Here is a 14,093-nt window from a genome sequence, read left to right as displayed (position 1 = left end):
AAATAGTGTTTTCAGAGGCTGTGTAGAAATACTTTATTCACTCTGTGGTTCTTAAGCACAGCTTTGAGATTTGAATGTCTTTTCAAGATCTCCTATGATACTTATGAACCTCACTGGCATGTCTACACACCGCAGCATCATAGAATCATAGAATAGTTGGGGTTGGAAAGGACCTTAAGATCATCCAGTTCCACCCCCCTGCCATGGGCAGGGACACCTCACACTAAACCATGTCACCCAAGGCTCTGTCCAACCTGGGCTTGAACACCGCCAGGGATGGAGCATTCACAACTTCCTTGGGCAACCCATTCCGGTGCCTCACCGTGCTGGAGATCCATGTGTAAACACCAGGTAAGCAGGTAAATCTGCACAGGGCAGTCATCATAAAGAAATGTTATACAGCCAAAAGTGAAAGTTCAGGTTTCAACAAACATTGCAACATGGTCGTTTAGCTTGAGTGTAGCAACCAGCTGGTGCTGTCCTAATGCTTATGGCTCAATGCGTGGTTGCAGGAGTCTCCGTGATTTCAGCAATGTTCTGTGCTATAGGCAATTAAGAATATTTTTAGTAACATAGTGAAGATGCCCTCAAGTCAGTGAATTACACTGATATAAATGGCACATATCATCTCCGGTCTTTAACCTAACACAGCAAAGGCCTGGGCATATTCAAAATGATTGCTGATGTCTTTAAAGTCTTTTTATAGCTTTCCATTTCATTACAAGTTTATTCTAATTATAGATGTCATTTTATTAAATGTCAGAGGTACAAGTAATATAATACAAAAATATAAATGATTTATCTCCTCATAATCATATTTTCCTCAGATTGAAGCAAAGCAAACAGCCAAACATTTCCCTCAAACCCAATTATGGGAAAGCAAATGCTGTACCCATTTCTCTTGCATGTTTTAATCAATCAGTCAATCTCTATGAGAGAGGTTTAGCTCACTGAAATTTTGAAGCACCTGCAAATAGCATGGGGTATGTTTACAGAAACAGTTCCAGCAACCTCAGCCTCCTTTTTTTCCCCTTTTTTTTCCTCATTTTATTTCCTTTGTTTTGTTTCCCCAATTGCAGAGAGCCAGTAGAACAAGCCAGAGGAGGATTTGGCATAGGTCTCTAAGACAGAACTGCTGCAGAAGCCACCATTGATAAAACTCATGTGAAAAAAAGGTTAAAATTGGGTAGTGGAAAAATGACATCACTTTCCAAACTTCAGTAAACCAGTTGAACTAAGCAGATAGATCCTTAACTCCATTGTTCAGTCAGCTCTTTTAATTGATGTTGGCTTTTTCTATTAGCTGTGTAAGGCAGGAGCTTTGATGAAGGGTTTTGAGAAGGGAATGTGGCCATCTGAATGACTCAGTTGCTGCTCCTGCCCCCGCAGCATTGCCTTGTTGCTACACAAAGACCTGGAAGGGCTGCATCCAGCTAAAACGTGAAGAAATAATTATTTCTCCATTTTTAAGATCTGTTAAGAGAACTCGCATTTAGAAATGCACATTTCAGGAAGCACTTCTCTCTGAAGAAACGATGGTGTTGTAAGTAGCAGGATAACTAACATCAGTAGAAATCTGATTTCATATTTGGCAATAACACACAAAACTTGATTGCCATTCAGATGCTGATTGAGAGCAGCTTTGGTTTCCAGCTCTGAATCCAGTATTGTGATTTAACCTCAATGCAAACAGCTTTCTTTGCAATTGCAGTGTCACATTCTTGCCAGAATTGCAGGATTTTTCTTCAAAATTGTAATTCCCTGGATGTACATGAAAGCTCCTCAATGGGACCGTAGTTTACTGTTGCCTACACTGTTTGTCATCTCCATTCACCCTTTCTTTCCAAGTGTTGTAAATGATGTATTCAGTATAGGTCTAGAAACAAATAATGCACATCCTCTACTGTGCTTCTTTCACCCTTCTCCTTGAATGCGGTCCCTACTTGCTCTTTCTTTGTCCATTTGCTGTTTCTTAAAATACAGATTCATATTTCCTGTGCGCACTAGTTCCAAAAAAAGGTTCCTTTTCGAAAGATCATTTTATACTTCAAACACCATTAAAAGAAATGTCATGGATGCTTCTTCCACTTCTTATTTAAAGACACAAAATCTAAACTATCAGTCTGATTTGGAACCGCAAGCAAGGAGACTTCTCATTGCATTTTGATCCCAGCTGCATTGCACGTTTAATAGTTTGAAGTATGTTTTTTGTAAGAGTTTCCACTGCAACTCTTCTGACTTCAGTTATTTTCAGTCTGATTTCTGACATGTCTTCTAAACACTACATGTTGTCTGTAGGGTACAAGATGACGTTCTGTTCTTAGAATTGCTCCCTGTATTTTTTCCATAGTCCTGGGCAGAATAGGTAAGACCTATGAGTAAAGATAGAAATAAATGCTTAATCCAAAAAAAGGGAAATTCAGAGGAGAGAGAATCTGGCTATAAATCCTGTTTTCTCTTAAATTTGGCTCTGGATTTCCTCTGAACAAGTCTCAAATTGTGCCTCATGATCCTATTGAGTCTTGGAGGAAGTGGCTGCTGTGTGGTGGTGGCAGTTCTCTACCTGTAGCTGTTGCTGGTTCTCCTGGGTTTTTGTGGTTCGACATGGTGGGGCCTCCTTCCTGGTGCTTGGTGAGGAGAGGGCAAGAAAAGGTTTTCCATCAGTTTTTCCATTCCAGTCCTGGCAAAGTGGAAGAATGAGGAAAGCAGGTGTTTATTCGAACTGGGAAAAGTTGGGATATGGAGACATCACGAAGGAAGGGCTTAAGTTTGGTGTTGGGGGAAATGTTGAAGTTAATTGCAGCTGGTGCATGGACGTTTTCTTTCTGCTCTGTGCATTTCCAGGTGTCTTGATATAATGATTGGTTGGTGTCTCTTAAGAGCTACATTTCCATGTGGATGGGTGGACAAAAACGTTTGCGTGTCTGTACAGGATACCATAACTTAGTTTGAAATTTCCTTTTGGGTTGAGTTATCTTTGTGAGATATGCAAGTTTTAATGTATTTAATAAGACACCAAAAAAAGGCAAGTAGTTGACGTGGCTTTAATTAAAGTGTCTTTGCCTCAACCCATGAATCTTACCATTTTTTCCTGTTTAGACAGTTGAAAACAACTTAGAACTGAGCTTGAACAAATTCTTCCTTTTCTGTGATTCAGAATGAGTGTGTGCCCCTGAGTCTTGAAGTTCTTTATAATCCTGGTTTTCAGTGGTGATTAATCTGTACTTTAAATCTTGTAGTCATAACCTGCTTGAATGGAACTGGATGATCTCAAGGTCCTTTCCTACCCTCACTATTCTGTGATTAACACGGTGGAACGTGTCAGACCATGAGGAGGTTTGGGAAACGCATTTATTATTACAAAAAGAAATGAGCTTTTGAGGATAACATTTAGAGGACAGGTGGAGAGGGAATACAAAATAGGAGTTCATTGTGCAGGAAGAAGGAGCGAAAAGAGGAGCTGTGGAAAACAAGAGAGATGAATACAGAAGACAGCTTAGAAAAAGGATAGTTGCTGATGACTTCTAAGACTGGGGAGAAGAACCTGGTGTCTGAAGACAGACTGGTGTTCCTGCCCATGGCAAGGGGCTGGAACTAGATGATCTTTAAGGTCCCTTCCCACCCAAACCGTTCCATGACTCTTAAGGAATAAAGGACAGAAAAAACAGGAGGAGGAAGGTACAGTAACCTCCCTGGGTAGCTTAAAACAGAAGAGTGGATTATCCTCTGGAGTTCAGCACAGCTCACAGAAGAGCTTAGATAGCCCTTAATTCCTAATAACAAGGGATTTAATAGCGAGGGATGTAGCTGGCGTGTTCAGACACAGTCACATTTCATCACCCTTCCCCATTAAACAAGACACCATGACTCGGAAACGTGGTCCCCCCCGGCCAGTCTTTATGGGCAGATGTGTTGCAGTAATATGCCAACACATGCCCTGTGCTTGCAGTGTTTCCTTCCCACGTGGCCATAATGAGAGCTCTGCATATAGGAGTTTCTAATTTACTCTTACCCTGAAGGATAACATAAGCAATATGGGATGTTGTTAAACATGGCACATGTTGTTGCTGGGAGCTTTCTCCTTACCCGTTCCATGCATGAAAACTGATCTGTTTCTTCAAAAGGCTTCTTGTGAAGGGTATAGGAGTGAGTCACGGAGAAAATCTTGACAGGAGTTATGGCAATAACATTCTAATAAGAAAGCCCAAAACGTAATTGCTGGCATCCAGCCTTACAGTTCAGTGTGGGAACTTCACCTTCCCACAGGATGGAGGGAGAGCGTAAACTCATGTACAGCACCTCTTTACATACACAAACAAAAATAATTAGAGTTCATGCGTGTCTTGTAGTATAGCTAGCATCAAGCTTTGGCTTTATTCCACCTTTGCTGTTTTCTGTATGAAAAAATAAATGTGTGTGGCCCTGAGTTATAAATATGTGCAATTAAAATCTACCCTATTTGCTCATGAGCCAAAATTGTCCCAGGAGGGGAATTTGGAGAACCCAAATTTATTGTTATGGCTCCTGGATTCTTCTGCTTCTCCGGCTCCAGCCATGGCTCTGGCCAAAACCGAGCTGGAGCAGAGCATTTCTGTTGTGGCATCAGGTACATGGTGTCTAGTGGGGACAACTGACAGAGTCACTGGTGCCATTGGCTTTGTACCAGGAACAGATTCCTCTGTGATGGGAAAATGGAGCCAGATTATGTGCCATTCAAATTACTGCTCTCTGGGCAAATAAACCAAACTCCAAGCTGCCCTCTTGCAGCTTGGGATTTGGTCCCTGGGCTGTTCGGGGTGGTGGGAATGGTGGCAAAGGTGAGCTACGGTGAGCACCCCTAACGACATACAGCTCACCCTTTATCTCAGACCTTCTGGGTTAAATAATCCCCTAAATAACCCTAAAAACAAGCTTATAACACAGTGTTGAAACTTCTCTGTCTCAGGGGTATCTGCGGCGCTGGGCACATGTAATGCATTTTACTGTGCTCATTTGCAGCTTGAATAGCTCGCGGGGGTCAGCAGCAGAGCGCAGACTTTTTCACCCCTTGAGCAATGAAGCATTGAGTAAAAGTTATTATTACCAATTAGTGGTGGCATTATTATTACCAATTAGTGGCTGTATGAAGCAAATCATTAGTCTTAGTTCAGTTATTAGCAGCCAGGTGTTCATGAAACGTGCCATGTGCAGCTTGCACTGTGCCTCAGCGCTCACTGTCGGGGCCAGTCACTGAGTATGTGGCTGGTGACTCTGTGCTGTCCCTGTGTGGGGTTCTGTTGTGTCCCCCCCAAAAGAAGTGTGTTTGGAGTCAGTGTGGAGGGGGTTTTTGTGTATCCACTGAGTGAATAAATAAGGCAATTTCAATCTCTAGAGAAGTATTTTGAAACCCTTAAGTGTACTGTCTTGATGATGTAAAGCCAAACCTTCAGTTTCTAGTTCTGTTCTTGGTTTGCTGCTTCATTTGTAAGAGCAAAACTGCCAAGTCAGAGAAAGGAAAGTTACAGTGCAAATTGCTCTTGATCCAAAGTATTGTTTCTCAAGGATTCCTATTTTTGAAACCTCTAATACTCACTATTTCCACATACCCATTAGTTTTGCAAAATAGCTTTGCACAAGTCATTGTAGACAGCAAGCAGCATGAATTGAGCTCTATTGAAGAACTTAAATTGCCCTTTCATGCTGTGTTATAATTAAAAAAATTAGGAAGTTAATGGGAAAAAAACAATGGTGAATTTGGCCTTATTTACATATTGAACTTGTGTGTTTAACCTCAGTGCATTTTGCAGGAGATTCATAGCTGTAGCTCTATAACTGTATAGAATAGTAAATAAAATAAGAACAACTGATTCAATACACTCAGTCGTTACTGCGTAGAATTGACTTCAATCATGTAATTAAAAGAGGCATTAGAAATCTTTTTTATGGTTTTGGGAGTAAAGAGCAGGAGGTTGGAGTGCTGTTTGCTCTCTTGGCCATTCAGATGTCTTCTTATTTTCAATATTAGTGAAGAAAAGCTTTGAATGAGGATTTGAGGACAGTTTATAGCAAAGGAATTGTAGGAGAGCATCAGGCAGGTCAGGTCAGTTCCAGCACTAGTTGGGTAGGGACATCTGGTGGTGTGATAAAGGAATAATTGAATACTTGCAACTAGAAGTGCAGTTGCATTGGAATGATTAAGGCAAAACCATCATTAAGCTCATACTGTAACTACTTTTCTGTTTCAGTATTGTTCTAGAAACACTCCTGTGTGCGTTTACATTTCAGTTTGTGTATGGTTTTAATTTACTGGAAAGAAAAGGGCCTATTGAGCTGTCACCTTGCAGACATAATATGTTGAACTCCCTTAACTCAAAGGGCATTAACTTACAGTCAGTTGTGAGTTTAAAATCAAACTGCTGATACTGGACCATGGTTCTGTGGATAGAGGGGGTATATGTGCCAGTGATTCGCTGTGATCTATGGGCAAAGCTGATTTCATTTGTTCTGGTCCATCACTCACCGATTGTTTCAATCCATCTTCCAGTCCATCTTCCTGTAAAAATATTAGGATAATTTTCAGCTTGTGAATTCCATAGGGAAAGAATCATAAAAAGTAAAATGTTTGCGTACCCGTGGTTCCAAACTTCTATGTTAATTAAAGATACAGCGAGCAATTTTCTGTGCATGTGTTTGCCCTGAACACCATGTACATCATATATATGAGCAATATTTGAGGTACAGTCATTTTAAAAGAGAAACTCTTTAAGATGAATTATCTAGTGCTGTGTGAAACTATCTGTTACTCATTTAGCACTGTGCACATGGTGATAAAACCAAGTCCTTGGGCAAACACACATGTGGAAGGCCATACCCTTGGGAAGACCTTCCCAGAAGCTTTTAAAGCTTTCGCATCTTACCAGAGCTTGCCTGCCAGGAGAAATCACGACTTCTTGGCCTATACACATCTTTAATCTCATAGTGCTCTTTCTGCTGTTTGTGTGTATAGTCAGCCATTGTTAGCACATGCTGACCACACATGGTGCCTTGTGGGACACAACGTCATGGGCTCTCAGGAGGGTATGGGCACAGGCTTTCCAGGGACCGCTTGGTTTCAGCAGGCAGAAGACAGAGGGTTACGTTCATCCACTCCCACTTAAGAAGCCTTTGCAACCTCTGTCCTGTCTTGTCTTAGAAAGATGTGTTCATGAGAACACGTAAGTTGGTAAGTTACTAGTTTGTGCTTTATGGAAGTCATCAGTCTTTATGTATTTATGCACTCTTTATGTGCTTTATGGATTCTTATCAGGAATTCGTTTTTACCATGATGTATTTGCCAAGTCTATAAAAAAAAAAGGGGTAAACCCCCAAGCATCTGCTCTTTGCTTTGCTACATGACACTGAGAAGTCTGCCAGGAAGAATCAAGCTTCAGCTCCTTTCAGTGTACTCAGGGCACAAAAAAGTCAATAACTTAAATCTTTCACAGCCAGTTTTGGACTCTTTACCATGGTCATCATTCACACAAGGAACCCTGGAGTCTATAAGGAAGGATATATATAGTCATGCTCAGAATCAGCATAACCACTGTATAATTGAAAAACTGGACATTGAGAGTCTTCTTAAAGTAATGAGCTGTAAAAATCAGCACTGTGCAAAGTAGAACAAGTTATCTCAAAGTCAGAATAACTGTTGCTTGCAGCTCTCCGTCAAGGTCCAATGCTCTTTTCTTTCCTTGCATTAACATTTCTGTTTTGTAAAACTCATCCTGACTTCTTTTGCATAAAGCAGTGATTCTTTGTCCGATGAAATCTTCCACTGTCACCCCAGTGGTTCTGTCGCCATCCTTTAAAAATGTCTCCATGCTTGGTTTGGCTAAAAGAGAGAAGCACTGACATTTGTATGCTGTGCCCTTTGTTTCCGAGATGTCCCAAGGCTGTGGTGACAACTGTGGAGTCAGCGATAGCCACAGAGTTGTTCCAGGCGTGGTGTTTTCTGTTAATAAGAGCTAGTGTTCATCCACAGCCCTTCTATGCAATGTTTAATCTAGAACACTTTATATTGCAAGCACCCTGTTACAGAAAAACCTGTTCCTTTTATCTTTCAGATGCAAAGACGGCTTGAAAGGATTTACATACTCTGCACTAAAGTAAGTATAGATTCTGTGAGTACACGGTTGACAGTGAAGATTTGGAGGAATCCTGCATGGAGGCAGCTGTGTGAGAGAAATATTCCTAAGAAATAGGAAAGAGAGGAATCTTTCCCAGAGGATTTCTCTCTGGCAAGAGAAGAATATATTTGGGACCATCATTAAAGGAACTGCAGACAATGCAGTTGCTTGTTTTTGAAGGAGCGTTAATATTTCTCTTTCTAAGTATCAGGGGTTCTTGATAATCTCCTGGAAGTAAATGGCTCCCTGTTTTGACCTGGACTTTATTTGCTGCATTTACAAGATGTTTAATGAATACAAAGGTAGTTCTGTAGTCAGCATCCAAATAAAGCATGGGTTCCTACCATAGTTGTTTGAGATATCCTCAATATGTGACTAAACTTTGTGTCTGTTGTGGTCCAGGCTCTCCTAGAATTTACATTGTGATGTGATCCTCTGGTGTTACTCTGTTGTAGTTGTACGACGTTCTCCCATCTTTGTGTCTTCAGTGAAAAGTACAAAGACACGTTATTCTTCCCTTTCCCTTACATACTCTGCCACCTGTCTGCCACTCAGATCACAGGATGGTTTAGGCTGGAAAGGACCCTAAAGCTCATGCAGTTCATGTGCCATGCAGGGACGCCTTCCACTAGAGCAGGTTGCTCCAAGCCCCTGTGTCCAACCTGGCCTTGAACACTGCCAAGGATGGGGCAGCCACACCTTCTCTGGGCACCCTGTGCCAGCACCTCAGCACCCTCACAGGGAAGAATTTAATCCTTGTATCTAATCTCAGTCTCTCTTTTGGCAGTTTAAAGCCATCTCTCTTGTCCTGTCCCTACAAGCCCTTGTAAAAAGTCCCTCTCCAGCTTTCTTGTCAACCCTCTTTAGGTACTGGAAGAAAAGAGCTGAAGTCAAGCAAGATAGATTTGCTGTTGTTGGTAGTGGGAAATATAACATTTACAGCTATGAAACAGCCACATTTGATAGAAGGTGCCAATGGTTAAATAATACAGTCTGTAGTCCAGAAATGAAAACAGCCCTATATCAACATGCAGAAACCTGCTTTCGGAAATTACCAGTTCAGTCACATACTGAATGACAAAGCTTTTATACCTTCATCACCCTCAGCAAGACTAACACAGTGTAACTTGCATTATAGTGCAAAGTGTTTGGAAACATCTTGCTCTCGTGTCCTCCACTGCCCTTGATACGCAGTAATTCTACACCTAAGGTGAACCAGTGTATTGAGAATATCAACTTCTGGGTGAAGAAGGAGGGCTGAAGATGAAGCCAAGCAAAACAAAGCTGATGCTCTTGGTGGGAGCAAAAACATTTTGAAGATTTTGCAAAAGCAGATATTTTATAAAAATACTACAGTAATTATCAGGCTTTATGTAACCCCATTTTGCTGCAGAGAATGGGGACATTTCATGTGCCCTTCTAATTTTCTTAGTGTTCGTCCTTTGTATGTGAGATGTATTTCCCCAGTAATATTTTTGTTCCTAGCTTTAAAACATTCCTGACACCAATTGTGACCATTATTTGAAGTTTAAATATGTGTCCGTGGAGTGATCTTTGCAAAGAGATACAAAGTTTGGCAGCTGTATAGGGTGCAGCCCTGTGGGTAACTTCAAGCTTGTCTTAAACACTTAGAGGCTTAACTGGCCTTTACGTATTTCTTTGAGTGATTTATATAATGGTTGTTTTGTTTTTTTTCTCTCAGGTTCATTGTAGGGAAAGAAGAAATCCCCACTCATTCGTTTTCACCTGAAACAGCATTTTCAAAAACAGATAGAAAGATAAAGCCCTGTGAAAAAGTATCGCAGCGGATGAACATACTGACTCTGACAAAAAAGCTCATGGACAAAGTGTGAGTCAAAGAAAACAGCAAACAAACGGAACAGAATGAATCATTCTTTACTTAGGGCACTTTAATGCTTTGTTACATTCTATTTGGCAATGCTGCATAATGCTTTTGCTTTTCATTTAAGTGGTTTGCATTGCATTGTTACTGGGTAGTTGGCAGTGGCAAATGATGAACTCTAATAAAAGCAAAATTTAAGACATTTATGTCATAGCGGTGACTTGCAACATGCACTTGTCTAAGGAGGGAAGGTAAATTCAGTCAATTCTGAGTTGCAGAGCGGTGCTTGCTTTTTCTAAAGTTTTCAGCAAAACAAGTTCATGGGGTGGTTCTGCTGGTGCTTGTAGTGATATTAAGGAGGGGAAATGGCACAGCAGCAGACTTTAGGTCACCATAAGTCACTGTAACGTCATCTTTTTGGGGAGCTACATTCCTGTATTGCATAGCAGGAGCTGCCTGAGAACACGGTTGATAGTATGTGGCCTGCCTCCACTGTCAGCAATTGTAAGGCAAGAGTGAATCTGAAACTGTTTTGCACAAGTTCAGAGCTAGACAGCTGAAGTCAGGTTAGTTAGGCTCACTCCTGGTCTACAGGGTACAGGTTATTACTCTTTAACATGAGCTTGAAGAAATTACATCAGATAGATTTTCGGTTCAGGTGATGTACTTCTCTGTGCTTGATTTGTCAGCTTCAGGTATGTTGGGTACCACAAAGCGACATTCATCTAGAGGAAAGATGAAAAAAATATATAGGATCTTTTCATACCACAACTATCAATCTTCACTGCCATTGACCTCTCCATGAGCAGTTTTATGACCAGATCTTCACCTGCCGGCATGCAGGAGAGAAACAGCTCTTCCAAGTGCATTGTGTTCTCAAAGTCAGCAGTGGCTTTTCAAGGACAACTGTTTCAGATAACAAAAGACCTCCAAGGAGAAGGCAGCTCCAGCCTCATGCAGATCCTTTTAGCTGAGTTGCTTATACCCATTTTGTCTTAAATAACCTCGCGTTCAATTTGCTAGAGATAGTTCATAGCTCCTCCACTGTTCAATAAATACAAGGATCTGTGGGTGAACAAGAGCATTTTTGCTTTGTTTTTCAATTCCCAACTCAGACATTGAGAAAACTTTCAGATTTCAGTCCTACTGCTCTCCCAGGTTTCTCCTCCATATGGTTCTTTTCAGTATAATTGAGTCTAAATGCCTGTAACCTGATCACATTCTCATTACAATTTTTGCTGCATAAACTGACCTCACAGATGATTTATGGCCATTACACTTTATAGTACACGACTCAGAACTTCCAGCATATTTGACACAGTATATAAATTGTGTCATTTATTTTGCATTAAAACTTAAATACTTGGCTATAGGAAAATATAATGTTCAGACCCAGTATGACATTACTTCTTGTAATTCTGCATAATGCAGGGTTAGCAACTGTACAATACGTGTGTCCCACCATCCCAAGCCAGGCTCTTTTAAATACTCAAGGTCAAATTCTCAGTCTGGAGTCAGGGCTACATAAAAATCTACATAGTAGGAGCAGTAGCATAGAAGTGGAAGGCTTGTAATTGAGAGAAGTCTCACAGGGCATCTCTACATTTGTATGTTCTGCATTGCCCTCCAGTGAACCTTACAATGGTATGAAAGATAAAAGGATGCAGATATCAAGTATCCTTCCAGAACCACAGAACAGACAGGCTGAGAAGGTTCACATCACTTCTCCATGTTCACCATAGCAGAAAATTTGTTCTTTAGTTCTGCATTTAATGTGTAGCATGGCAAGAGGTTGCCTCCAAGGAAGTGTGCAGACACTTCTTGCTGTACAACTCAAGTATTGTTAGTTTTTATTATCCTTTTATAGCATCATAAAAGTTCACAGTGCCCTTCGGTGGGTAATGGGGAGAATGAGTGGTGGGAAAATAGCACTTTATGTATTTTTAGGCAAGAAAAAATTATGAAGTCTCTTGTTGATGATGCTGAAAACAGCTACGGGTTAATACGTGTTTCATTGTGCTCTTTGCAGGTGCAAACATGGCCCGAGGCACAGATGCTGTAAACACTACGGAGATAATTGCATCTCATATTGTATTAAAGTAAGTGCAGAAAAAAGTTAAAATGACAAACACTGGCAAAGTCTTTAGTTGGAAAAAGCATATACTTATAGTGAGAAAGGAGCCTGTTACTCATTCTCCTTCTGTTGAAAATGCGACAAGCCTGAAAACAGGTTTTCTCAATTTAGGACCGGGTGGTGGTGGGGTTAAAGTTCCTGGTCTCTCAGATTAGCTGTAGTGAATGAATAACATACAAATGTGTGGGAAAACATGGGCTAGCAAGCAAGGAACTTGTTTAACTATGAGATGCACTTGAGGGCTGAGCCCACTTGTGGCTCCACCCGAAATCAGTCGCTGGGAATGTGCTGCTCTGGCACGCTGCTGCCCAGCCCCATGCCCACTGCTCCATTATGTTATTTTAAGGGCTGAGGGTAATGAGAGATTGGTCACAGTTGCTGCTCCCAGGATGAACTATTCATGTTCAGTGGCATAATTCACCCTCTATCATTAATGTGATCAGCGCATGTTGCTGGATGGTAACATGACTACTGGATGACTACAGTAGCATGAATACTGGATAGAGATTTAGTTTGGCCGGCATTAGGTTGGCACAGGTGGTACCAACTGCTAATGCCTCTTTTAGGAGTTGGTAAGACTCCAGAAGATCTCCCATCACTTGAACATTCACCCATTTTTATATATGGAGCAGCAAAAAATGGATTTGAGGATCTTGAGATGCTTTTGATATCAATTACTTTCAAAAATAACTTCTTTAAATTAAAATTCTCCATACAATTAGTGTTATCTCAGAAGCAGTATGCTTAAATTTACCATCAGAAGAGAATTAGCACAACATTAGTTCATGTATGTTTATTAAAAACATCATTTTGTGTTGTATTAACTCTCCTTTTACACTTCAGTATATTAGCATACCACTGTGTAACATGGATATAAGATGTGCTGGAGTTGGTAGGATCTGAGATGGTGCTTAAGTGTTCTGCTGAATTACAATGAGAATATGCCGTGGAGCATTCATGAATAGTTTGGGGTAGTTACGTCACTTTCCTGTTGTAGCTATGACATATTTAACAGAGCCCAGATTAAGGTTATAGTTTTACAACCTCTCACCACCATCTCAATCCACTTAATGTCTCATTCCTGAGCTCTTTCATTCAAGGCGTAATGTCTCTGGGGACACAGACATTCCCTTTGCTTTGTGCTTGTGCAGTGCCTTGCCCAGTAAGTTTGCTGTTCAGTGCCTCCTGGCCTGCTTTGTCTCTCATTCCCTGAATGTTTATGTTTGGTCAGGATCCTCTGGGGAGCAAACATTCCCTGTGCCTTCATTTGCAGAGTACTCTATGTTTTTCCCATAGACATCAGTGTCTGGCCTTCATGATCAGTGTGCAAGACTGCAGTGGATATTATATTCAAAACAAAGAAGTGATTTCATGGGTTGGCATGCTGCGTTTCCAGATCTCTGCTGATAGTATCTCCTAGCACGCATCTTTTTCCATGGGTGCCTTGCTGTAACTTAAGTCTCTTGCACTTTTATGTAAAGTGCTGTCTTTCATTACTTAGTCATATTTTACTGTAATTAGTTCTTAACTACTGTTAGTCCAGGTTGCTTTCTGAGATTCTTACTACACTCACACAAAATCCTTATGCATTGTGCTGCATGCTCAGCAGTCAAATCTCTGTAACTCTCAAATCTCTTGTCACACTGTATTATTTTACAAGTGCAGTTAGAATAAACAAGTAAGATTTTTTGTTCAGCTACTAATGGAACTGATGCTCCTTCTCCATGGAAAACTGTCATGATCTGCTGGGGGAATAGTTTTGCATATGAGTAAAGAGATAGGTGATCTGACCAGTATGGAATATCATGAATTTGAAAGGCATATAAAACAGAAGGGTGACTGAGAAATAGGAACTAGTCTTGTTAAATTACTCTAGTTGAGAGACACAAATCTGATTTCAGGTTGTGAGTTCTTCAGTTACAGTAGACCAGCCCCACACTACTCTGTCCTTTCTTAACTGAGTGGGGAGATG

General features: G+C 40.8%; 1 protein-coding gene across 1 annotated transcript in view; it reads left to right on the top strand.

Annotated features, from left to right (window-relative positions):
* TMEM135 (transmembrane protein 135) overlaps window positions 1–14,093 on the top strand; it is a 163,730-nt gene that overhangs the window by 138,525 nt on the left and 11,112 nt on the right. The window contains exons 7-9 of the mRNA XM_057399031.1: window positions 8,082–8,123; window positions 9,847–9,993; window positions 12,017–12,086. Coding sequence (XP_057255014.1) covers window positions 8,082–8,123; window positions 9,847–9,993; window positions 12,017–12,086 — 259 coding nt within the window. The remainder of the gene's footprint in view (window positions 1–8,081; window positions 8,124–9,846; window positions 9,994–12,016; window positions 12,087–14,093) is intronic.

This window comes from Pezoporus wallicus, unplaced genomic scaffold (genome assembly GCF_028554395.1).
Source record: "Pezoporus wallicus isolate ANWC-B61680 ecotype Strahan unplaced genomic scaffold, APGP_CSIRO_Pwel_v1 contig_3876, whole genome shotgun sequence".
Taxonomy (NCBI): domain Eukaryota; kingdom Metazoa; phylum Chordata; class Aves; order Psittaciformes; family Psittacidae; genus Pezoporus; species Pezoporus wallicus.
This window is presented reverse-complemented; position numbering and strand designations above follow the sequence as displayed.